Genomic DNA, 25931 nt, shown 5'->3' on the forward strand with positions numbered 1-25931 from the left:
GTTTCTGCTTCATAACAAAGTGAATCAGTCATACATATACATACGTTCCCACATCTCCTCCCTCCTGCGTTCTTTACCAATAGATCAGGAATCTTGTATTTAGAAGCAACACGGTATGGAGGAAACAAAATAAAATATGGAAATGTGGAGTCAGAAATCCTGAGTCTGAATCCTTCTCTTCTGTTTATGAGGTGGGGGGGTTCTGGGTTGTCACCTCTTCTATATGAGTTTCAGTTCTTATAAGCCTAAGAGGCTGTCATATCACAGGGATAGATGTACCAAGTAAATGTATATAAATATACCTTGTGAACTGTGCATCACTAAAGCCAAATAATATAATTGTCACGTAATTACTTGACTGTGGTATAGTTGCTAATTTGATACAATACCTATGTCACTGACCTGAAACTCCAAAATTAATCTCTCTCCTTGCTCCTATTATGCAAACTCTCGTCTTCTAAGTGTAATAAGTCTCAGATACCATATTAAAAAATAATCAGACTAAACTAATGTAGAGTAAGTTTTTAATCTCCTCTAGCTCTCCTATTGCATGACATGATTTACAAGCAGAAGGTTAACCTGCTATATTATAATATCTCAGATAATTAAAATGAATTTGGAGTATTTTTTGGTCCTTGAGCACATTTTCTATAATAACCATCAAGCTATTATTGTATGCAACTGGGTGATTTTAATTTCACGAGATTCCTAAGGCGGAGACCCTCAGTTGGATATACCTAGTCAGAGAGCTAGAGGTTATTTCTGGCTCCAACACGTGCCACTAATACGAGACGTTCATCCTAATCAGGTTTTCAGTAATTTGAATTGTCCCCTTGAAAACTGGTCCCATGAACAGAAAATAAATACTCCAGCATCATATCTCATCATGAGACCTGAAGTCATGATAGCTGATCATAACTGAGATGGTTCATGAGTCAGTACTGGCCTTTAGGCCACACTCCTAACTGATGACCTTTGCTGCTTTGGACATTAAATTGTGTATATTTAAAAGTCAAAGTACAAAAAAGCCTGGGAGATCTAAAAAAAAGGGTCAAAGAGAGTTATTAGAAAACAATTGTGGAGTGAATAAAATCATTGAGATAGAGGAGGGTATGAAACAGCTAACAGAATTGAGCACTTATTATTCACTATTGACTCCACACATGCACGCTCTCCCTTAAATCTCACTACAACCTAATGAGATAGGCTCTAAATTCACATACATTTTATAAAGAAAATTAAATTGAGGGGTGTTAAGAAACTTCCCCAAAATTTTATAGCCAGTATATGGTACCTTAAGAATTCAAACCCAGGTCTGTCTAATTAGACTAGAAATGCAATGAAGGATATTTGAAGGAACCTGGAATACCAAGACAGTCATTTTAACCCAGATTTGTGTTTCAGTACTAGGAACATGTGGCATGGCAAGTCTCAGTAAGCCAAGAGCTAAATGGTTTTAGTTTTTCAGTATTTAAAATAAACCATAAAGCACCTTAGGGAAAGTTATTTATCCATCTATCAGATATTTATTAGTGATTATTACATGCCAGGTATTGTTCAAGACATTAGAAATTCACCAATAGGTGTCTAAGAGAATGATTCCTGCCATGATCACAGTCATTCTTATGATAAACTAATAGATAGGTTAATGGACAGAACATAATATAGTAAATGAGAAGGTAATGAGTGCTTGAGAGAAAGATAAAGCAGGGAAGAGGAAAAGAAGTGCTATGGGCAATTTCAAATAGGGTACTCAGAGAAGACCTCCAAAAGTTGACATAGGAAGAAAGATCAAAAGGACATGAGGAAGCAAGCCATTTAGATATATGTAGGAAATAAGTCCAAGGAGAATAAACAGCCAATGTAAACCTCCCAAGAATGTGATTGGCATGTTTGAAGAACAGTACAGAGGCCACATGGTTAAAGCTGAGTTGGGGAGAGTGGTAGAAAATGAGGCACAAAACAGTGAGGCAGGGGCACATATGCAGAACCTTGTCAACTATAGCAAGGATTTAGGCTCCTCCTCTGAGGTGGGAAGCCAGTATAAGTTTATAGGTAGAGACAGAACATTATCTGCCTTAAGTCACTAGCTGCTGTGTTAAGAACAGACTGATATAGATAAGTTGACACAGATATCACTTCTTAATATTATCAAATTATTTCACAACATTTTACATTTTACTTTCATGTCAGATAGAACACAAACAAAATTGCGTACCTTTTGCCACCACATGAAAAAAGGGGTAAGATCAATATAAATCACAGCTGAAAATTCAAAGTTTTTGAGAAACTCACTAGAGTTGGCAACTCAATGAAATAGCATATCATTCTGATTATGCTGTGTTTTTATTCGTTCTAATAAATTAAAGAATTGCAAAGTTATTTAATATAGCTGACATTCTACTAATTTCAGGGTAACAAAGGTAACAGAAGCTCATAAGAGAATTCATTCAGAGTTCAATTCCACTTATCCTCCCACTCTACAGAGAACACAATTGGTAGTATGTAAGTGATTTTTTCCCATTAATGGCAGGATTTGATATTACTATTTTGATGTAGATTTGAACTAAATGAACTCAATCCCTTGATTAAACGAGACTTTATCACAGAATATGCCTGCACACTTTTGGCATTTTAACTTTATCTTAGTTCATAATATAGGCACTATACATTTATTATTATGATATATTAGAGATCATTCCATTTTCTTTCATATGAGAGCAAAATCTAGAGGCAAAGGTACTTTTTTCTTCCTTTCCACAGATACACATTCTCATGACCATTAGCTTCTTTCCAAAGGTCCCTGATGAATTATATCCCACAAATGCCAAACAGCCCTCTCACCCTTCCTCATGCTTAGTTTTTGAAACAAACTGCAATAGTGTCACATTATAAAATCACCTTGTACAATTCCCTAGACCATGGATTGCAATTTTCCTCAGAGAGGTGGTAACCAGCAGCAAAAACAAACAAAACCTTGCTGATGATGAGTCTCTCTCAAGGGAGAAGACTGAGAAAACCAGTAAGGTTTGCATATTTTGCCTTACCCTTCACTGCCTCCTGTGTTACATTTCTAATTCACTCCCTGGCTGATCTCATCCAGTCCCACAGCTTTAAATTCCACATGTATGTGACTGGCTCCCAGATTTATGCCTCCAGCCCTGAACTCCCAGCTAACATCCTAACTACATATTTCATAGGTCCACTTAGATGTCTATAGGTGTTTTAAGTGATCTTCCCTCTCACAGTCTGTCTCTCTTACAAGTCTTTTCCTCTCCTCTGTAAACAGGATCTCCTATGTTTCAAATTGTACAAGCCAAGCACCTTGGGGGTCATCCTTGACTCCCTCTCATACCCTAAATCCAATCTGTCGGAAATCCCGGCTTCCCTACTTACAAAATACATATGGAATCTGCCCTTCTCACCAGAGACACTGCCATCAAGCCTGTCAAGCCACCACTATGTCTCACCTTAATCATTGTCATAGCATGTTAACTGGCCATTGCCTTCAATTTATGCCCCCACCCCGCAATCTGTTCCTCACACAGCTGCCAGAATAATCAATCCGATCTAAATCTAAAGCACAGAAAAGATAATTTCACTTCTTTGTTTAAAACTCTCCAATGAAAAAAAAACCAAAAAAACAACAAAAAAAAAACCTCTCCAATGGCTTTCTTAGGATAACGTCCACGGGCCTCACAACATGGCTGCAAGATCCTGGTGGCATCTCTCTAATGTCCCCTCCTATTCCCACACCCTCTCATTCACTTTGCCACAGCCCCGGCCTCAACTGTGTCACACTCACTTATCCCTCAAAGCCTGGAGCTTGTTGTCTCCTCTGTCTATAACATGCTTCCCCAAGACAGCCACACAGGCTTCTGCTCAGATGGGAGAGGCCTTCCCCAGCCATGTTAATCTCACACGTATGCACCGCCCTCATGCCACCACTTCCTGAGGAGTACTTAGTATTACTTGATATTACATCACGTTTTTGTTTCTGTGCATATTGTTACTATACTCAGCCAAAATGTAAGACCAAGAAGGAGTAAGAGACATGTTCACTGCAACAAACTCAGAGTCCAGAGCATTGCCCAGCACACAGTAGGTGTTCAATAAATATTTGCCAAATAAATGAACAAACGAATGAATCATTGCTGAACCAAGGAGACAGGTATTGAAATAAAACACATGAGACAGCAGTAGAGTTACCAATATAATCTCAAGGTCTAAATTCATCCATAAAACATCTGGTAATCCAAACCCTTGTAACACCAAAAGGCTGAGGCAACACTAATGGACCCGAAGCCATTTCCTCAGAAGCATCTAATGAGAACTCAGATCAATACTAGACATGTTCTTAAATATACTCAGTCTATCAGCAGTGAAGCTATGTTAAGTTCAACCATAAAAAAGCCTCTAATTTTCTGTGAATTTCAGTATATTTGCCTAAATCGATACATCTGTTACACATTATTTTATACTACCTGTTAAACATGTAAAGAAAAAGGTGTAAATGGCCTTTTAAGAGTTTTGTCAACATGTACCCCCATTGAGTCATATGTAGGCAGAATTAAGAAGTAATCTGTGAGAGAAAAGATCTTCAGAGAAAATACTAGCATGGGCAAGACAGATATTAGCTGACAACTGATGTTTAACTACTTAAACCAACAGACATTAGCTGACAACTGATGTTTAACTACTTAAACCAACAGAATTTCTATAGGTTTCACTAAAAATTCAAACGGCACTGTGACCATTTTGACTTAGACTGCTAAAGGAGATGAAAAGCAGAAATCAGATCGTAAGGAAAATGATAGAAGTATTACATGTCTGAAGAATTTCAGGCTACAGATCAATGACAATTGAAAGCAAGCTAAATTAATAAGCCCTAAACTAGGTGGAAGAAAAGCCATCTGCGCTAGTGAGCCTATATTAAGTCCTGGATCCTGGTAGAAGCATGTCAAGAAGGTTGCAAAGCAAAGTGACAAGAATAACTGAATAACAGCTGAACGTTTGTGATCTTAAAAGAAGCAGACCTCTAAGATTTAAATAGCTATGGATAGAGTTATAACAGTTTATTATTCTAAACAAATGTCTTCCTGGGTAGATTTGCAGATGAGACTGCCAGAGTGCTATCTAGAACATCATGAAATGTGAAGGTCCTGGGACAACTGGACAGGTACCAAAAAGCAGCAACTGAAGACAAATAGAACTTCGCATTTTCCAGGAGGAGAGACTGGCAAGATTTATGTCATTGACAGACAAGATTGAAGATGAATTATTAAAGAGAAAAGGAAAGAGTAATTACAAGAAGCCAAAATGGGTCCTTGAAGAAGACACTGTAGTGCACTAATTCCATGTCTTTTGTTAAGTTTTAAAGTGATAATTCTGTGAAACATGAATGATTTTTTTATCTGGACATTTGCAAAGCACTCAAAATAATCAACACTTGAGGAATGAGAGAGATGGATATTTTAAATATGGGAAAGCAATGGCTCAGTGGACATATTCTTTCAGGTCCCTCACCAATCTTGATCAGTCTTTTCTTAAATTGTTTCAATAAGCTGTGATTCTTATACCAAATCACAATTTCCTCAACACTTTTTAGAATATACAACCACTGAGTACCTGAGTATTGACAGACTTAAACACCATGGCCTTCTGAGTTAAAGAAGGATCAGGAAAAGGTCCAACATAGGTGTGGTACCAGGAGAAAAGTGGAATACTGTGACAAGTCTACAAGTTAGGTGGCAGAATCATATAGGGTGATTATATTCTGTTTTGAAAAAAAGTGTGAATTTATACTTTTATGCCCAAAAGTGTTGGTTACTTGGTCTACTTTTGAATTAACCCATTCTTACCCAAAGAAATAATTGTCTGGAGACCCATTTTAACAAAAATTAAAATAACTATCTCAAAAGTATCTAACATTTTCATTTCAAAATGTGATTTTAAAAAAATACTCTGTATTATACCATAATGATGGATACATGTCATTATATATTTGTCCAAATCCACAGAATGCACAACACCAAGAGTGAACCCTATAGGGAGGGTGGGAGGGAGACACAAGAGGCAGGGGATATGGGGATATATGTATACATATAGCTGATTCACTTTGTTATACAGCAGAAACTAACACACCATTGTAAACCAATTATACTCCAATAAAGATGTTTAAAAAAAAAAAAAGAGTGAACCCTAAGGTAATCTATGGACTTTGGACAATTATGATGTGTCTGTGTAGGTTCATGAATGGTGAGAGATGTTGATAAAGGGGGAGGTTTCTGCAGATGGTGGAGGGTGGGGAGATACAGGAAATCTCTGTAACTTGCCCCCAATTTTTCTGTGAACCTTAAGCTGCTCTAAAAAGTATAATCTTAAAAACAATTTTTAACTTTCTTTTTATTTTACTGTTCTTGCTATATGTATTTTCCCTCCTTTCTGTTCATCTCTTCCTTATCTCATATAATCACTTAGCCAGTATCATGTGGCCACCATGTACTGGAAGATGGGCCATGTGTCAGGAATATAAAGATAAGCATGGTATACTTCAGCCTGTTAAAAAGTTCCAAGCATAAATGAATACTATGACTATATTCCAGGGTAATAAGAACCATTTAGATATATACACTGGGCATTATGGTAACAAAGAGGCAGGATCCTGAATTGTACAGGGAATAACAGAAACGCTAGGGAAAGATTTCCAGAAAGGGCTTCCTCAAAGCAAAAAGAAAGGGAAAGCAGCCTATTGACAGCCCTGAGTGTGGTGCCTTGAGAGCACAGCAAGTTGTGGAGGAAAGATGAAGCACAGGGAGAAAGTAAGACAGGGGGCAGGGCAGGAATTGCCTCCTTAAAGACCTAATGCTGGGTGACTGGGTGGCTAGGAAGGAGGGGATTATGGAGAAGTCTGAGGAAACACTTGGGGGTGATCAGTATGTTCATTATCTTAATTATGGTGATGGTTTCATAAGTGTACTTATGTCAAAATTAATCAAATTCTACAAATTTTAAATATGTGCATTTTACTGTATGTCAGTTATACCTCAATGAAGTTTTTTTTGTTTGTTTGCTTTTAACACTTTAATGCCTATCTAAGAATTTTAGACACCCACGTAAAAGTTATGGTAAGCAACTGAAGTAGCTTAGGGAGCCAGTGAGGGATGGTCAGTGGCATTTCACTCCTTATTTTACAACTTTACAAGATGTTCCACACAATTAAAGGAAAGACTTAATCAACTGCTATTTATCACGTTCCTATTATGTGCAAAGAACCAAGCTTGTCCCAAAACACAGAATGTTCCTTTAAGTAAGTAACCTGGATCTTCAATTCACTCATGTGAATTACAGATGTATTCTATTTAAATAAACACTCAAATTTGATACAATCGATAAAGTCACTAAGGTTGTTTGCATTATATAATCAACTTTAATTCCACACAAGAATTATGTAAAATAGTAAACAAACAAAATGCAGCTTACCTCAACATCTGTGTTTGTTTACATTATTTCTCTTTGGTAGAAAGGCAGTGTTCAAAAGTAACACATCCAAAATGCTAATAACCAATGTCAATTAAAGACCAAATAGAATGTATAAAATATAACATGTAAATTAGAAATATGTTTTACTTTTGTCATGTATTACTTACATACAACTATCCAGGGTTCTATGTCCTATAGAGTATGGTATACAAATATAGTATTCAGAAATATGTGAATATCCATTAAATTGTACGTCCTTGAAGCCTTCTTTCAACTATCCTTCATTAAGGGAAGTTACAGAAAAAGTCATAGTAGGGACCATGAAATACCACATAGGAATTTCAAAACAACACATTATAAAAATAAAAGCCTCCAAAACATATTTCACGGTGAAACGTTTCAGAACAATGTGCATATGAACATGCATACATTTGTAAATACAAAGAAATAGGATCAGAAAGTCAACAAAATGTTAAAAATGATCATTTATATGGAATGCAGTGGGTAGTGAGATACAAGGAGCTTCTACATTGTATTCAATATTTTTATATGCTATTTAAATGTTTTATAACAAGAATATTTAGGTGTATTTTAAAATAAGGCATTTTTAATGCAGGGAAATTTGCATGAACTTCCTACAACATTTTTTGATTAAAAAAAAAAACAAAAACAGGAGGTCTCTACTGCACAAAGTTTAAAAGCCCTGCCCTACAGTGACACCAAACGGTGGCAGATCAAAATACAGTACACAAACATAACATTGTTCAATTCAATCTCCTATAAACATTATGATTCCTTTGAAGAATTGGCAGCTTAACAGAACTAAATAATGTAGAAACAAATACTCAAAAACCTAGAGTTTTTAATCAAAGAAAGTCTAGTATACCAAGTTTCAAATGCAAATTTTAGGTCTCTTTCTAAGCTTCAGCTAAATCTTGTGATCCCATTAAATATTTACATATCTTATTTCTCACACAGTTAACCCTGCCACTGTGAGTACAATGATTTTACCTAATGGCTTACTGATCAGAAGATCACTGCAAATATAAAAAATACAGTCATGTAACTAAAATCAGGTGCTACACAATGGGAACCAACTTTTGGTAAGTAGGCAATATTTTGGGGAAATAAATGAGAAGGTTCTGGGGCTAAAGAGGGAAGGGAAGAATCCAAGAAAAGAGACAGGTAACTGATCCAATGAGTGAGAGTTTCTAGGAAGAATATTTTCATTTCTAAATCTTATTGATAGAAAATTAAGTTGAATAAAGCATGAGGCAAGGACATGTCAAATATGAACCAATTTCTCAGCAAAAAGTTGTGTCCTGGACTATGCAGGGAAAAGAATATTTCAAGTTCAGCACATCGGTTAGTACTCAGTGTCTTCTGCTCAAAACCTAAACCAACAAATAAAATTAGCATGTAAGCTGTCTCATTCATTTCAAGTCACACAGAAAGATATAGAGATGAACCACCTCCCAGAACGCTCCTCTAAAATAACAAAATACCATTTGACTAGAACACTTAGTCTCTCAACATTAAATGACAGCTTGTTCAGACTTTTTGATGGGTTATTGTTTTTCTTACGCCAAAATCCCCTGGAAAACAAAGGACATATAAATACACTATCAGCCACAAAACAAGTCAATAATAGCATTAAACTATTAGGTCCTGAATTCACAGCACTGGATATCAGTTCTAAAAGGTACCAGCCACAACCATGTCAACACCACTACTAGACTACAAGGCATAGACAGGGCCAGCTCTGGAACACCTGAGAACTGTCCTGCTCAAACTGGCCAATGCCCGAGTCAGAAGGGCTGCAGGGAGAATTAGTTCAGGGAGATACCTTAAGATTCTGAATTACCAGTAACAACAGATGAGTGACTAAACCCTTAGAACCATAAAAGTACCCAGGTCTAGTACTCCTGCATTAAGACTGTTTTTTAAAGAATAGAGATAATATCAGGATTAAAGAATTTTGCTTCCAATTTCAAGGGAGAAATCAATAAAAGTGGATATGAAACTCTGTATTACAGGAAACCTGGAGAGAATATAGACATAGCAAATAGTTTAGTGGTTGAAAGAAAGCTTCAAGGACGTACAACTTAATGGATATTCACATATTTCTGAATACTATATTTGTATACCATACTCTATAGGACATAGAACCCTGGATAGTTGTATGTAAGTAATACATGACAAAAGTAAAACATATTTCTAATTTACATGTTATATTTTATACATTCTATTTGGTCTTTAATTGACATTGGTTATTAGCATTTTGGATGTGTTACTTTTGAACACTGCCATTCTACCAAAGAGAAATAATGTAAACAAACACAGATGTTGAGGTAAGCTGCATTTTGTTTGTTTACTATTTTACATAATTCTTGTGTGGAATTAAAGTTGATTATATAATGCAAACAACCTTAGTGACTTTATCGATTGTATCAAATTTGAGTGTTTATTTAAATAGAATACATCTGTAATTCACATGAGTCAAATTAATGAATTTACATAACTGGATAAAAGCAAAATGTAAACTGACTGGCAAGTAACATAACTGCAGGGTTTTAACTGATTTTTGTTAAAATGAAAACAATGCTAGAAATCAAAATATCAGTGTATAGAACCTGAAGACGAAACAGAGCTAACAGCAAGTCCATCTATGGTGAAAACAAATAAAAAGGCAAGCTTTGGCCCTATTTGGGGTGCAAAGGCTATCCCAACCCTTGACTCTTCCTTGTTTATGACTCTGTGATGATTTTTCATCTAGAAATTATTAGCACTTTAGGTTTAGTCAGTAAGTAAAGGCTTTTCTACAAGAGAAAAGTCTTGTAGGAATCTGCAGTTTAGCTTACCTCAAGATAACAGCCAGTCTTTGACATATACACAATTACATTGAGCATATCACTTTAAAAATAAAACAGCATTATGGGAATCTTTAAAAATGTACCTGGTAATTATAATCAGTTTCCTAAAACCACCAAATTTATATCATTTATACAATGTGGATAAATTGAAAACACATCACTCTAATGAATTAGTGAACTTATTGAGCTTTTAATCCAGAAAGGAGAACAGAAAACTTCAAGGCATTCCATGCTGTTCATCATTTTTTGGGTAACTCTCAAGTATTGTTTAGAACTTTAAGCAAGTTTTCCTGTCTTTTGGGGGATGGGTGGGAGTTTGAGAAGTAGGGAAAGCCAGATTGGAAATGGTGAATAATTGATATGGAAAAAAAGGTGAAGTTGAAGAACATTACCGTTTGTCAACCCCTCCCCCAAAAAAAAGTATATAGAAAGTTCTCATTTTTTCTTCAACTGTCTTTCTCCTTTCTTCACCAAAACAATTATATTTTAAAATGTTAGTACAACACAAACCAGAACTTGAAACAATATTTTTAGGAATATTCATAATCAACAGGTAATGAAGCTCTGTTCATATTTCCATAGCAGATGGCTTTCAACAGCGTCACTCCTTTCTCATTATATTCCATTTGTAGTCAGATATGATCCAGCATAGAATGTGTAGAGTCAAGGTCAAGTTTGTGTTGACATGTCCTGAAATGGAAGTGATCCATTTCTGTCTTAAAATCAAAACTATAACCTGTAGCCCTGCTATCTGGGAATATAATTGTTTTAACTTTCTGACCCCTCTGAGCACACCGCTTGTAAATCATACCTCTTTGATGTCAACTCTCGTTTTCAAAGGCAGGCATAACCTGGCTATTTAAATAAACCTGAAATATCTGCAAGTTTGAGTTCATTCTTCTGTGACAATCACTAGAAAGAACGTGGGAATAGTTTTAAATCTCTGTGATGATATGCAACATAAAAGGTTACTCGTTAAATAGACATTTTCACATAAGTTTGTATGTGTTTCAGGCTTAATGTGGATGGGAATATTTCAAAATTATAATTTTACATGTTATGCTTTTCATTCAAGAGTCAAAAAAGATGGGCAAAAATCAAAACTCTAAGTAGTCTGTGGTTAAAAATGAATGCAAATTCTCCCATGTCTCATATGGAAGATGTTGTGTCAAATAGGGATCAAGAGAAAGACAGAGTGATCAGGTGAAAGAAAATAAATAAGGAAATAACAAAAAAAAGAAAAGAGAAAAAGAAGATGAGGAGGAAAGAGTACTCTGGCGAATTGGGTAAAAAAGAAAAGCATTTTTCTAAAAATCATAAATTTAAAAGTTTTATAATAAAAATTATAAGGCTGTGAACAGGAAAAAGGTGCTTTATTTTCTTCTGAGTTCTATTCTGAGTTTGTGAACTTTGGGTGCAGGATGGAGGGTGAGGGAGGAGGGGAGGTGCTGTAGGGAGGGCTGAGTAGAATGGGTTCATGAAGACATAGGAAAGAGTTTAAGAGTAAACGTCGACAACATGCCAAATATAGTATGAAGACATAGTCGTTTAGTTATCCAACCCGAAATTTCAAAATTATATCAAATACAATTCCATCATGTCCCTGGAAGTTGGTAATAATATAGCTGAAGACTGCAGGAAAAAAATAATCTTATATATTAAAAAAATGAAATACTACTCTAAAATATCATCATGATGGCTGAGTGTAACCAATCTCAAAATGGTAATTTAATGGTAGAACGAAAGAGCAGGAGAAAAGAAAGCTTGATAAAAAATCTTAAAGTTACAATACCGCTAATATATAACACTGGAAAGTCTTTTTTCACCTCTTTAGACCCCACCTTCTATAAAGTAGGAGGCCGGAACAAGGTGATTATCAAGGTGCCTCAAAGATATTCTAAAACATATTCATTTTTCACCCTCATTGCCAAGAAAGAGACTACATTTCTAATTTCAGAGTCTAAAATATGAGATGAACTGAAGTGAATGATTAGAACGAAAAACTGAAGCTACTCTTGCAATATGTTGGAATATACAGCTCTAGAATAAATCACAAATATACTCTCTAGTCTTAGGAGTGCAGGTTTCATTTTACATTTTGACATTAAAGAGAGAACTTAAAAAAAAATCATGTTTATGCTTTTGAAAAAAATCCTTGGACTTCATTTACGGCTAGAATTTCAATATATATTTTAAAATCAAGATAATTTCCCATAAATATCCTCAGGTTTAAAAAAAGAAAGCAAGATGGTTTTTGAGCAATGATGATATGAAAAGCCTTACATTTCCTTTTCTCTGTTTTCGCACTGTATAAAAATCCCCTCCAAAGAGAGCTGACACTGAGAAACAGTACTTACCACAACAGCAAACTGCTCGGGTTCACATAAATTGTTATAGTCACTCTTGAACTGAGACAGTGAATTTAACTGTTCTTGATCAGGAAGATGCTTCATTAAGTTCTAAAAATTAAAACCAAAAGAAAATATCTTCACTAATTAATGTGCTTCTTAAATTCTAGGAAAAATTTTTAATAAACTATGGGAAGGAAATCATTGAAGAAGTTAATCTTTAGTTTTATTTCTAGGTAACCTCCCTAATATTAAACCTTAAGCTACATTCTCTGCATCTTGAAAGCAACCAATTTTCCTCTTCTCTATCCAGGGTTATTATATATTCAAATCAAGCAGTACTGAATGTTTATTTGATTAGCTATATAATGGAGAAAGAAGAATTCAACCTATACCAAAGGAACAGCTTTCTCACCTGGATAAATGTGATCAATTACATTTCAGCTTTAGGGAATTAAATGTCAGAAATATCAGGCAAAGCCAAACATATTTTAACACTTCACTCACGGGGATAAAAGAAATCATCGTATTGCTACTAATAGGCAAGGGAAAGAATGGAAAAGAAATCAAGGGAATTGTAATGACAGCACTTGCAAGATTTAACCAATATGATTACAGTTTTAATAATAAAACTGAAGATATCTCTAAAACAAAGACAAAGTAACTTTTCTGATGTGAAAGAAAATTTGAAAAGGCATTGAAGACACAGGATGATACACCTTGCAGATGAAAGCATATAGAGAGAACTTAAGTGCGTGGCTGTAACAGCCCTTTGCCTATATCATCTGCAGCCCAGAAACCACAGGTTCATTTGGTTGTTCTGGCTCCTTTGTCCATGCACAGCCTTTCCCAAGCCACACACTTAGACAACAGAAACACTCCCAATGGAGAAAGACCAAGGGAACACATATAATTACGCTTCCCTGTTAAACCATCCCTTAGACAAAGTCTATATAGATCCTTTGTATCAAAATATAATCGACTATAACAGTATTATAGCGAGTTAGTATACTGATATTAAAATTAAGAAAGAAAAGAGTGGTTGGTGCTCACAATTCCAAATTACACCATCAATAAACTCTGTACAAGCCCAAAGTCAAGTATAAATTATAATTAACCCTACATCATGCTGAATATATTTAAGGAGGAAAAAAACCCCCAAAGGTGTTATTAGTTAAAAAATAATGTTAGAGAATGTTACATATCAAAGAGTTAGATCAAAGAACAAGTTTTTGACTCACTGTGTACCCTTGGACATAAACTTGATTGACTGGCCAAAAACAAACAAAAAAGTGGCAATTTAAGATCATCCCTAAAAAAAGTATTCACGATTAACACTATCAAACTGAATAAAAACAATAAAAGTATTTTCCCATATAAACAGAAGTTTCTCTTAGTAGAATTGCCTGAGACCAAAACACCTGGTTATTAATATTTTCTTTTAATCATTCTAGGTGACATCTGATCTATTTGTTACATTGGGCTTCTGGATTTCTTCAGCATCCTTTTAGATAATCATCATATCCCCTTGAATATTTTTAGTTAATATATACTTAAGTTTTTTTTTTTTTTTTATACTTAAGTTTTAATCTTTCATCACAAATTCATTAATTTTTCACTTCATTATTTTTGCTTTCTAAAGTAATGAAACTATTGTGATTTGTAAGAGTACAGGCCTGACCTTCTTTTGTCTCTCCCTTTATCATGTTTCCCATCCTAAGCTCCTATCGAACTAAATTCTTCATCTGCCCCCACACACCCAGCTTTTCCCTCACATGATCCCTCTGCTCTTTTCTACATACATGCCATATTCAACCTTTAAGGACCCTTACACACAGATATGCACACTTAGCACATTATCTAGTTCTAAAACAATCTCAACACAGCCATATTTATCCTGTATTATAGTTATATATAAATGCCATCTCCCTTGCCACTCCAGAAAGGTAAAGTCTATGTCCAATTGAGCCTAACACCATGCCCTGCACATGGTGAGCACTATGAAATACGTGCTAAATTAATTAATTAATTAATTAATTAAAGACTGATGGGACAAAGGTAAATGGGTAAACAATGAGGTGGAAAAATAACATGCAAAGATGACATCAATACTGACATCTTGTTATATGAATAAATAACTAGATATGCCATAATAAGATCATGACAATGAACAAAGCCTACCAAAATAATGATTATTACAAAGTAATGCTTTTTCCATGCCCTGTTCAAAACAGGCAAGTTCTTCACTTTACAATTAGAAAGTATTTTTAAAATTAAAAACAAGTCTTCAAATAGCATAAAATTCTTATTGTTAATGAATATATGAAGACTTTGCATATGTCCAAACTAAATTTTTAGATTTTAAATTCATAAGATTGGTTTTATATTTAGCAAATGTGGTAACCAGAATAATGCCCCAATCCCACTAAGAGGTTCACACCTAATCCCCAGAACCTGTGAAATATTAGGTAACATGACAAAGGGAATTAGGGTTTGCGATGGAATTAAAGTTGCTATCAGCTGACCCTAAACTAGAGCGATTATCCTGGATTATCCAATGTGCCCAGTGTAATCACAAAGGTCATTAAAAGTGGAAAAGGGAGAGAATAATAGAATAAGAGGAAGATGTGACTATATAAGACAGGAACAGAGAGCTGCAACATTGCTGGCTTGAAATTAAAGGGAGGCATCCACCAGCCAAGGAATGCGGGCAACCATGAGGAGCTGGAAAAGATAAAGAAATGAACTCTTCCCTGAAGCCTACGGAAAGCAATGCAAGTCTGCTAACACCTGGACTTTGGCATGGTAAGGCCCACACCAGACTTCTGTTCTACAAAAATGTAATACATTTGTTTTATAGTAAGCCACTAAATTTGTGGTAAATTGTTAAAGCAGTAATAGAAAACTAATATATTAATAAATTATATGGAACTGAATGTTCTTAGGACATGAATTTTAAAATGAAAACATTTTTCCATCTCAAACAACAAAAGCCACATGATCATCCAAAATATTCATATAATCAAGTTAAAAGCTACTCTGTAAATATTTAACAAATACATTGTAAAAAATACATATGCATTAAGTAGAAATATTTTATTGAAGGGACTTGGAAATCTACTCTCAAGAACAAAGCACATTCACGATCAACAGGAATAAAGACAAAATGTAGTAAAGAGAAACTAGTAGAGAAAAAAAAAAAAAGAAAACTCTTGAAGAAGGTTTGTTGAATTAGGTAGTTTATGAGTCTGAGACTCAGCACAAATCACTGATGGGATTATATATTACCACCACACTTAGAAGATAGGACAGACAAAACCAAGAACTTCCAAGGATACCACTTACTGATGGATTAAAACATCCAGAATATTTTTAATCAGTTGTTAACACTAACTAATAAGAATAAAGATAGCAAACTGAAGATATTATTCTCTCACTGTATGATTTGTGGTCTGCTTCTCCAACTTTAAATTCTATCAAGACATGCATTACTGTACCTTATGTATAGAATTCAGCAAGTAATTCTGAAACCATACTAGCATTCGTTAAATAATCCTGTGAGTAGAAAATATTTTAAAAATCTTCCAGCCTTCTGAATGATTCAGAATACCATGCAAACAAATTTCTAGAATTCATGGGAACACAAATGACTCAAGTAAGGGTTGTTAATCAAGGTAACTCTAAATAAAGAGAAAATTCCCTCAGTCTTCTATACCAAACAATAATACACCTTTATAAGACATATAAGCCCAAGAAAAACACATTCTATAAGGATTATACAAATAAATTTAAATTAGCATGTTACTAGTCTTAACTGTAACAAAAACATAAACATAAGTGTAAAAGTAAACAATCTGCCTTTCAAAAACAGTCATTTGAAATAATTGAAATGTAATCATTTGATAGCATTATATTTAGTTTGCAGTTAAGAGAAGATGCAGAGCTTTATCTCCTGGCAATGCAGAAGTTATGCTCAAACTAATTATGCAGCAATGATTTTCCAGTTGAATGATTTAGTTTAAGAATTTTGCTTCACTTACAGATTTCTATTTAATGAGAAGCTTGCAATGAAATATTGGAATTTAAGCTCTCTGCCTGTTTGTTTACCTGAATCATAGACTCTGCCAACTGTGTTTCATCCACTTCCAATATCATCATTTTGATTTCCTCATATGGCACCCGAAAAGAACTCAAGAAGATTGCTAAGAGGAGGAGGAAAAAAAGAGGTTCATAATGAAGAAGGTAAGAAAACAATTTGAGATGTAGTTCTATGTATAAAATCAAAAATAATTCATAAAGTGAGAGATTTTAATTATTTAATATAATTACTGTGGGGGAAACTTTCATTAGCACATTTTATACCCTTCTCCAGTTCTAGAACTAGTGTTTAAACAAGTCCTATATTATTATGCTGGTTCTGAGGTTGATTTTTAATGCTTAGTTATTAGCCTAACATAGGAATGGTGCCAATTTTGATGTGATTTTAGAAAACTGAAATATGTTTAGAACACTATAGAGATATCACATTGTAATGAAAAGAATCATAAAACCCCAATATGTACATGTAATATTTATCTACACATGTGTGTTATTAGCCTGCATAATATCTTCTGGCCTTACTAAATAGTCCAGAAAAAAAATTTTTTTAAGAAAACTGCTAAGCAGTGCATTAACACTTTTCCAAGTTATAATAGCACTTCACTGTTCAGAAATATTGTAGACAACATGCCAGAGAAATACCTTTTTTATGTAACTAAAGCTTAAATATGCAATATTAGAACACAAATTTCAATGGAAAACTGTCCAAATGGACTAGATGGGATAATATGTTACTACTGAGAATTTCAACATTATTTACATTTTTATACCTCATACATCTTATGGTAAAACACAATGATCTCAAAAGTATATAAGAATATTTTCATAGCATTAGATTTAAGGCTTTTACTGTTTCCCCCCTTATTCTACTAGTATTATTGTTTCTTCTGTCCAGTGAAAGATGTCACTTCTTGAACACACTCAGACCTTGCTACCACTACCTACTACTTTGTTTTATATACCAAACATATCATTTTATTTGGAGGTATTTTCATATAAAAACACTATTTTACATAAGATAGAGAAAACATGATCTCTTCTTTCTTGGAGCAAGGTTGTATTCCTGAGGATACCATGGATCAACTACAGATGAACAACGAGAGCACCATCTGTGTTCTTATCATCAGCTTCATTCACACATTTTGAACTCACACAGTCATAAATGTGGGATAATAGTGCTAGAAATTATAAATGTGTATAATCCTCAATATCCCAAGAATAAGATGGAACAAAGGAGCTAAATTATATTGTAAAAGATAGAGATTAGTGGAATTATAAAAGGATAACCCCGTAGTAGACACTAGAAAGCACAAAAAGATAATAACTATATGATCTCAAGGAGATAATCAATGAATAATTGATATAGAGGGAATAAAATCTAAATCTGTACATCATGTAATAACAAGTTGCATATGATTGTAGGATTAAATGTAAATATTAACAAATAGGAATACTAAAAGAAATTTAGCATGGCAAATTAGCTCATTTATGGTTAGAGAAGAACTTCTTAATCATAAAAATCAGTGAAAAACATGAAAAGATTGATATCTGACAAAATAAAAAGAAAACACTGAAACAATTAAAAGCGCTTAAAACAATTAAAAAGCAAGGAAATTGGGGGGATGAGCCTGCCTCAAAATTCAGAGGGCTTTCTCCCACTTCATTTAGAATACAATGAGGTCCAAATAGGAAAATGAGAAAAATGTATGAAAACTCAAAGGAATAAGAAAAAAGTTACAAAAAATAATATATAATATGTTAAACATCAGAAGTAAGCAAATTGAGAAGGCAAATTGTTAAGATAGTACCTGTATTGCAAACTTAGAAAGATAGTAAGATTAATCAGAATCCTTAAAATTCCCTTTGAGAGACAGTAAATTCTACTCAAGAAACCTAACCATGGACACAATAACAAAACATAGAAAAGGTTATAATGTTAAATGGAAAGATTAAAAGGAAAGAATTACACTGAGGCATAATATAGTAATTGAGAGAAAGAAATTATAGTTTTGTATTTCAGGCAGCATGGCAAAGTGGACAGAGAACCTTGAAATATTTTTAAAAAGTTATTTTTTATCTTAATCTTAAATCTATTTCTGAGCCGTAGTGAAAGAAAGGAAAATAGAAATCCTGGAGAAAATGAAATAATTACTTAAAGAAATGAAAGAAAAGTTTGAAACACTGGACAGGAAAGAAAAGAACATTAATAAAAAGAAACAAAGACTTGAGGGAGAAAAAAACTTTAAAAATAAAAATATATATATTTAGCTACTGAAATAGAAAACTCACATGGATTAGACATCAGATAAAGAGAAAACTGGTGACATAGGCAGAGAAGCTACCCAAAACACAAAGACAAAGAGATGGAAAAGTACTAGGTTAAGAGACACAGAAGATGAGTAAGGACACCTAAAAATGTCTTCTTGGAGTTCCAAAAGGAACACATGCACATACACACACGCATGCACACACACACACACACACACACACACACACCACAGAAGAAGCATATTTAAAGAGAAAATGTCATTTTCCAGAATTTTAGAGAGAGACAAATCATCAGAACAAGGACGCTCAACAAGTCTTAAACATAATTTTTTCTTTAAAGCTACATTAGCTTCTTGTAAAACACCAAGCATGGGAGAGTTTGTACAGTGGGAACACTCAAGCTTTGATACTGGAAGAGAAAATTGGTACGAATGCAGAACAGGTATATACTTAGGGTAGGGGTATACTTAGAGAAAAGCCAAACTTTTTCTGTAAACAGCTACATGGTAAATATTTTAGGTTTTGTGAGCTATACAGTCTGTCACAACTACTCAACTCTGCTATTGCAGCCCAAAAGCAGCCATAGATAATATGTAAAAGACGGCCCTGGCTAAGTTCCAATAAAACTTATTAAAAAAACAGGCAATGGATGACATTTAGCCTGAGAACTATAGTATGCCACACCATTAGTATCACCAAAAGTAGGAAACAACCCAGAGGTCGAATGAAATAAAGTATAATATTTAAAGAATGTTATACACACTAAACTGCAATGAAAATGAATACACTATAGCTAGATGCATTAACATGGTATGATTTTATACACGTAATATTCAATATTAGTCAAAACCAACAACTTATTGTTTAGGAACATGTATGTGGTCGGTAAAACTGTAGAGAAAAAAGGAAGGGAATATTTAACCCAAGATTCAGGATAAGGTTACTTCTCACAGGAAGGGGGATAAGATTAGAGAGGGTCATATATAAGTCCCTAAGTATTAGTAATGTTCCATTTCTTTAGGTATGAATGTTTGATTTATATATCATGCATTTTATATATTCTCTCATATGTGTAATATGTCATAACAATATATTTAAAACAAATTTAAATGAATAATATGAAAACAAAACGCATCTGGTGGAAAAAGGTGACATACTGTGTGGTAAAGGATTAAGTTTACCCAAGTAAGGTCTGGCTCCTATGAGGTACTCTGTAAGCCCTTGGAATGCCCTGTGTGATAACAGTGTCTTTGTTTACTGAGGGCATTCACTGGACCACACCAGACAGACTATGCTAATAATGTGATTTATGGTGGGGGCTTTGGGTCACACAATATTAGCTTGAACTGTGGAGGGGCTGGGAACTAAGGCCATCATATGGGGGTTCAGCTATAATCAAGACCCAGTAAAAACTCTGAACACCAAGGCTAGGGTGAGCATCTCTATTGGCAATAATCTGTGAGAAATGTCACATATCGTTGCTGGGAGAAGCTACTACTGTCCATGGCTCCACTGGGAGAGGACAACTACAAACTTTATGCTTACAACTCTCCTGGATTCTGCCCCACATGCCTCTTCCCTTTGCCAATTTTAATCTGTACCATTTTGCTGTAATAAACTATAACCATGAGTAAAACAGCTTTCAGTCAATTCTGTGAGTCCTTCTAACAAATTATCAAACTTAAGAGTGGTCTTGGGGACCCCCAAATTTGCAACTGGTGTCAGAAGTGAAGGTAGTCTTGGGGACCCCCTAACTTTGCAAATAAAACAACTATATGATCTCACGTATACAATTATGTAATTATATAAACATAAATAACATAATGTACAATTAATAATACATGTTTAACAACATACAATAATACATGAAAGAAAAAATTAAATGGGAATAGAAAAATCTATTTTGCAGACAGACGTAACGTAACTTATTCCTTAACTTTCTTCTATATTTGTAATTCATCCACTACTTTCAGGTATTATTCCATAATTAACATATATATTAAACAGATATATTTATAAAGATTGAACTATGGGTTTTTTTATAGTTTATGAATAAGTTTTGGGGAAAACATTTGCTATAACTAAGGGCAAATAAACTACAGAAGAGTTGAAAATGGCCTAATGCATAACACACATATCAGAAAACAAGCATAGACCTTTAAAAAGAAAAATTTAAAAGTTATTGAGAATAATGAGATACTCATTTAAAGCTTAAAAAATATCCATTAAACTGAATCTTTGTACTAACATGCATTTTATCCTTCAAAATGTGATTATATTGATCCCAGTGGGAAGCTTTGAATGCAGTGAAGGGGTGTAAAGTGTGCAGATTTTGGAACCAGTCACACATGTTTTCTGCAAGGGAACTTACAAATATTTAAACCTTTACATTAATTCCTAGGTTTCAGGGTTCCTCCCTTTATAGCTCTACTACCCACTCCAAAAAATCTGGTAAAACATATGAACCTTGTAAAACTCCCGAGCCATCTCTTGATCCTAGAATGGCTAGAATTCTATCTTTTACACTGAGCCCAGAGTCTGCCAAAACCTTTACAAACTCAAAATATAGGGATCCCAACCCACCTTTAAATAAATAGGTAAATAAATCTGTGGATTTTAGATCCTTTCCTCAAAACTCTGTGAAATATTTCAGTTAAGGGAAATCTAAGAGAAAGTATCTTAGATTTCTAAGTGATATGAGAGTCTTGTCACCATCACAAGACTCTTCTCAGAATTCAGTATCTCAGAAGACTGAATTTCCTAGACAAAAACCAGCTGTGAATCAGACTATAATTACAGTAAAGATTATAGGCTGCTAAAGCTTCTTAAAGCTTAAATCATAACACTTGCTACAATCAGAGAGGGTAAGAATAATCTGAGATGGATTACCTCATAATATGATGACCTGGTATGAATTCTGACCTTTTGATCTTATACTTTAAAACATGTATAACAATTAAATGAATGGATACATATGCCCTAGCTACAGCAACCCAGACAACAATGTCCTTCTTTATGATAATATAATTTTGTTATCTCTAAACAGGAATAAATATGCCCTATACCTACAGGCCATTTTCAAAATCAGCAATCTTTTTCAAGTCACTAAACTGCTACACCCACCAGAACTGCTACACTGAACTGCTACCAGAACTGCTACACCCACCTACTTACAATGTCAATACTACTACCTACATGATGAGACTGTAGTAAAGGTTAAAGAGCCAAATACAGAACTAGCACATCAGCTATTACAATTAAATTTGAAATCCCATTTAGCACATGTGTGTAATATGTAAGTAGAACCCTATTCAACAAGTCAATTATTCAACTTTGAGATGGCTATTTAGGCTATCTTATCATGGCTAACCCATCTAAAAAGAATTATACTCAAAATGATATTTCTTTAGGACACCTACCTAACAGGACAATTTGTAACGCAGGTCATAAACATTTTTTAAGACAAAAATCATCTTTCAAATCACAGAGTATAGAACTTTTTGACATTATCTAAGTTACTAATGCTTTTAACAGAGACAATGTTCCTTTAAGAGGGAAATTCCCTGAAATATCTGTATCACATAACAAACCCCAAAATTTCACTGGTCTAACCTCCCCTGCAAAACACATTTCTAATTCAGACTACATGCCATCACATACCAGGAAGACAGGCTCTTTTACTTATCACCCTCATATCGGGATGATGAACACCACTCTGGGTGTGGGGCAGAGAGCTCTGGAGCTGCTCCTATCAGCAATTAATGCTTCCACACAAAAGTTACCTCATCCCCACTGGTATTTTCATTGGCCCAAGCAAGTCACATGGTACCACCTAACTTGAAAGGGGCAGGTATGTGCCCAGAAATAGAAAACTGTGTATTGGCCAATAGCACTAATGTCTGCACACTACCCATGGGGATCCTGTCAGGCTTACACTGCAGCAAAAGAGATGGCCCTCTGCCATAGTGAGTTGCAAAGCAAGAGGGTTCCAAAGCTTTCACAAAAGAAATGTCAACTCTGCCTTCTCTGTACACTAACTTAACTCCCTCTTTAATCAATAGCATGGATCTTTATCCTCTCATCAAGAATTGTTTTGTCCCAATACTTGCAAAAAGCTCACTTGAGGCATGTAATAATTGAAAAGCAGACTAAAAGCCATGTTAGCTCTTCATGCCTCTAGACTCTCCACATTTTATCCCTCTTATAGCAACAGAAAAGTAATATATCCAGATCATACTATCTCAGTTCCAAATAGAACTATCTTTGATGCATTTAAGATGCAGTTAGAAATCAGTCAGAAGCAAAACTATTTGCCCTCTTCTCCCACAATAATTCAGTCAGGAAAACAATTCAATACTAAGAATTTAGCTCCTGTAACAATAATTAAATCTGAAGTATTTCCAGTCAGTACTTTTGAGGAAAGGCTTTGAACTGCTCAGATGGGATAACAGAATTCATTTTAATCATCATCCTTATTTCCATTAACATTCCAACCTCCTTTGTGTGTGATCAAGTATCACAAATAATAGAGATTCAGCAGTATAGAAGAAATAATCCACTACCAATTTTTTTCAAAATATTATGTCATCACCTAAATTCCATAATTCTTTACTGTTATACTTAAAAGAAAGACTTTAAAGGGTAGGTCTCTTTTCAGTTACGGGAAATATATTTCCCTTTCTTAGTTTTATCTTCTAATATGCATTAATCTTTTGAAGAATTTAACTCATAATTTACCTAAAGGAAAGGAAAATTATCTTTGAATTTATTATAAATGATAATAATAAAATTAACATAAAATGAAAAGCGAGTCAAAAAGAAAATGAAATAATTTAAAGGAACCAGTGTGTTCAGTGGTGTGTTTTGCTAATTTAATTGTATTGAAATCTGATACTTACAAAGGTTCTGGGCAACTTTAGAATCTAGAAATTTAAGTTCTTTAATTCTTTTCTTAATAGCTTTCTTCTCTTCAAAATCTTCCTCTTCTCTTCTCTCTGTAAAACCAAGGATAGATCCATGTTAAGGGTGGTAGGCACTTAATTGCCAAAAGACATGATATGAACTTTGTCATAAAAGAATCTAAAAAAAGATATAAATCGTTTCAATCAGTTATAAAAATAATAGAATAATAGATATCCAAAGACCTAAACTATTTCAGATGGGGAGTGGCGGCTCTTTCCCTAGAAAAACTACTAAGAGTAAATATTTAGAGGTCTAAACAGCAAAAACAAAAACAAAGCTGATGTGCACTATGGAAACCAATGCTATCAGGTGAAGAATAAGTACAGTTAGCTCCTTTGAACAATGTACAGTACACAATTATAAAAGTAAATGTATTACACTTAGGATAGGTTAAGAAGTTAGCTCTAAGAGTGCTAAACAAAGACAAACACCTAACTGTTCTACGTTTGATATACCTTGTTCATTTAAAAAGACAGCTCATATAAAACTCGAAGAGTAGAATGTTTACAATTTGTTTTCCAAATCTTTGAAAAATATTCAAATTTTGATACTCAACCTACTTTATCTGAGCTTTTAAAAATCAGCAAATGCATTTAACCTCTCTGTCCTTGCTAAAAAATAAGAGAATAAATACATCATGCTAAACAACAATATATGAACTGTGATTATAGCACAGCACCTGACAGTCAAGGTTAACAGCTGTAACCAATAAAGTGAACCTGTCTTCTTTCCTCTCTTTTGCATATATTGACAGCACTTCTGATGAAAGTAAGTCATCTTTACAAAATTAGGATCTTGATAACAAAGAACAACGGATCAAATTGTTTAGTTAGATATGTACAAATAAATCACTAATGTTGAGGAAGAATAACTTCGAAAACAATCTTCATATACAAAATAGCACATTATAATTAAATTCTTTGTATATCAGAAAAGCATTATAATTACATGTTTGGGTACATAGTGTGAAATAGGGATCAAATTTTATATTTTTCAAAATATTTATTAACTAAATCATTTTATGAATAATCAACCATCTTTCTCAACTGATTTTATATTACACTTTTATTCTATGTGTTTTCCTGGACTTCTAATTCTGCTCCATTGTTCCATGTACTACTCTTGTGCTATTATCATTCTGTCTTAAGCACTATAGGATTTATGATATATCTTACTATATAATTGGCTGTTCAAATTAATTTTCTTCCTTTTCTAAACTTGCTTCACTTTTCTCATTTATTTTTCCACAGGAACCTTAGAGTAATTCCGAAGTTCCAAAAATAAAATCCACTTGAATTGTATTTGAATTGCAAGGTATTTGTAAACAGATTCAGGCAAATTTGATATGTTGACAATTTCTAAACTTCCTTATCATGAACATGACATGTGTCTATAATTTTTCAACTTAACACAGCACTCTGCATAGGCATCCTGTATATTTATTGTTAGTGTTAGGTATCCTAAGTATGTCTATTACACTCCTATTATACTCCTAGGGGGTATTGGTTAATTCTACATTTCCCCACTATACTTTGCAACTAGTTACTGCTGGAATACAGAAACTGCTGAATTTTGCATATATGTTTTATAATCATTCACTTTACTTATTTATTCTTTCATTCAAATAAGAAGTATTTATTAAGCACCAACTAAAAGAGACCATGCTAGACAAAATGGAGATGTCTTGGCCTCAAAGAATTTAAGGACCAATCGAGAGGACTGCAAAGTAAATGGCAATTACAGTACATAGATATATCTTCAGTGTTTGGGTAAGAACCACAGGATACTAAAGAAAATTAACCCATACTTGCCAGGGATAGTCTTCATGGAATGAATGATATCTAAGTAAAAGCTAGAAAGCAAAAAGAAGTTAGCCAGGTGAGAAAGTTTTAGGGTGCGG

The 25931-nt window shown here is 34.1% G+C and overlaps 1 protein-coding gene across 2 annotated transcripts in view; it reads right to left on the reverse strand.

Annotated features, from left to right (window-relative positions):
• The window catches only part of DIAPH3 (diaphanous related formin 3), a 563950-nt gene that overhangs the window by 271209 nt on the left and 266810 nt on the right, over positions 1–25931 (reverse strand). For both annotated transcript variants that reach the window (XM_036831862.1, XM_036831861.1), the window contains 3 exons: positions 23968–24063; positions 16811–16905; positions 12713–12814 (listed from right to left, as the gene is read on the reverse strand). In XM_036831862.1, coding sequence (XP_036687757.1) covers positions 12713–12814; positions 16811–16905; positions 23968–24063 — 293 coding nt within the window. The remainder of the gene's footprint in view (positions 1–12712; positions 12815–16810; positions 16906–23967; positions 24064–25931) is intronic.

The sequence above is a fragment of the Balaenoptera musculus genome, chromosome 18 (assembly GCF_009873245.2).
Source record: "Balaenoptera musculus isolate JJ_BM4_2016_0621 chromosome 18, mBalMus1.pri.v3, whole genome shotgun sequence".
Taxonomy (NCBI): domain Eukaryota; kingdom Metazoa; phylum Chordata; class Mammalia; order Artiodactyla; family Balaenopteridae; genus Balaenoptera; species Balaenoptera musculus.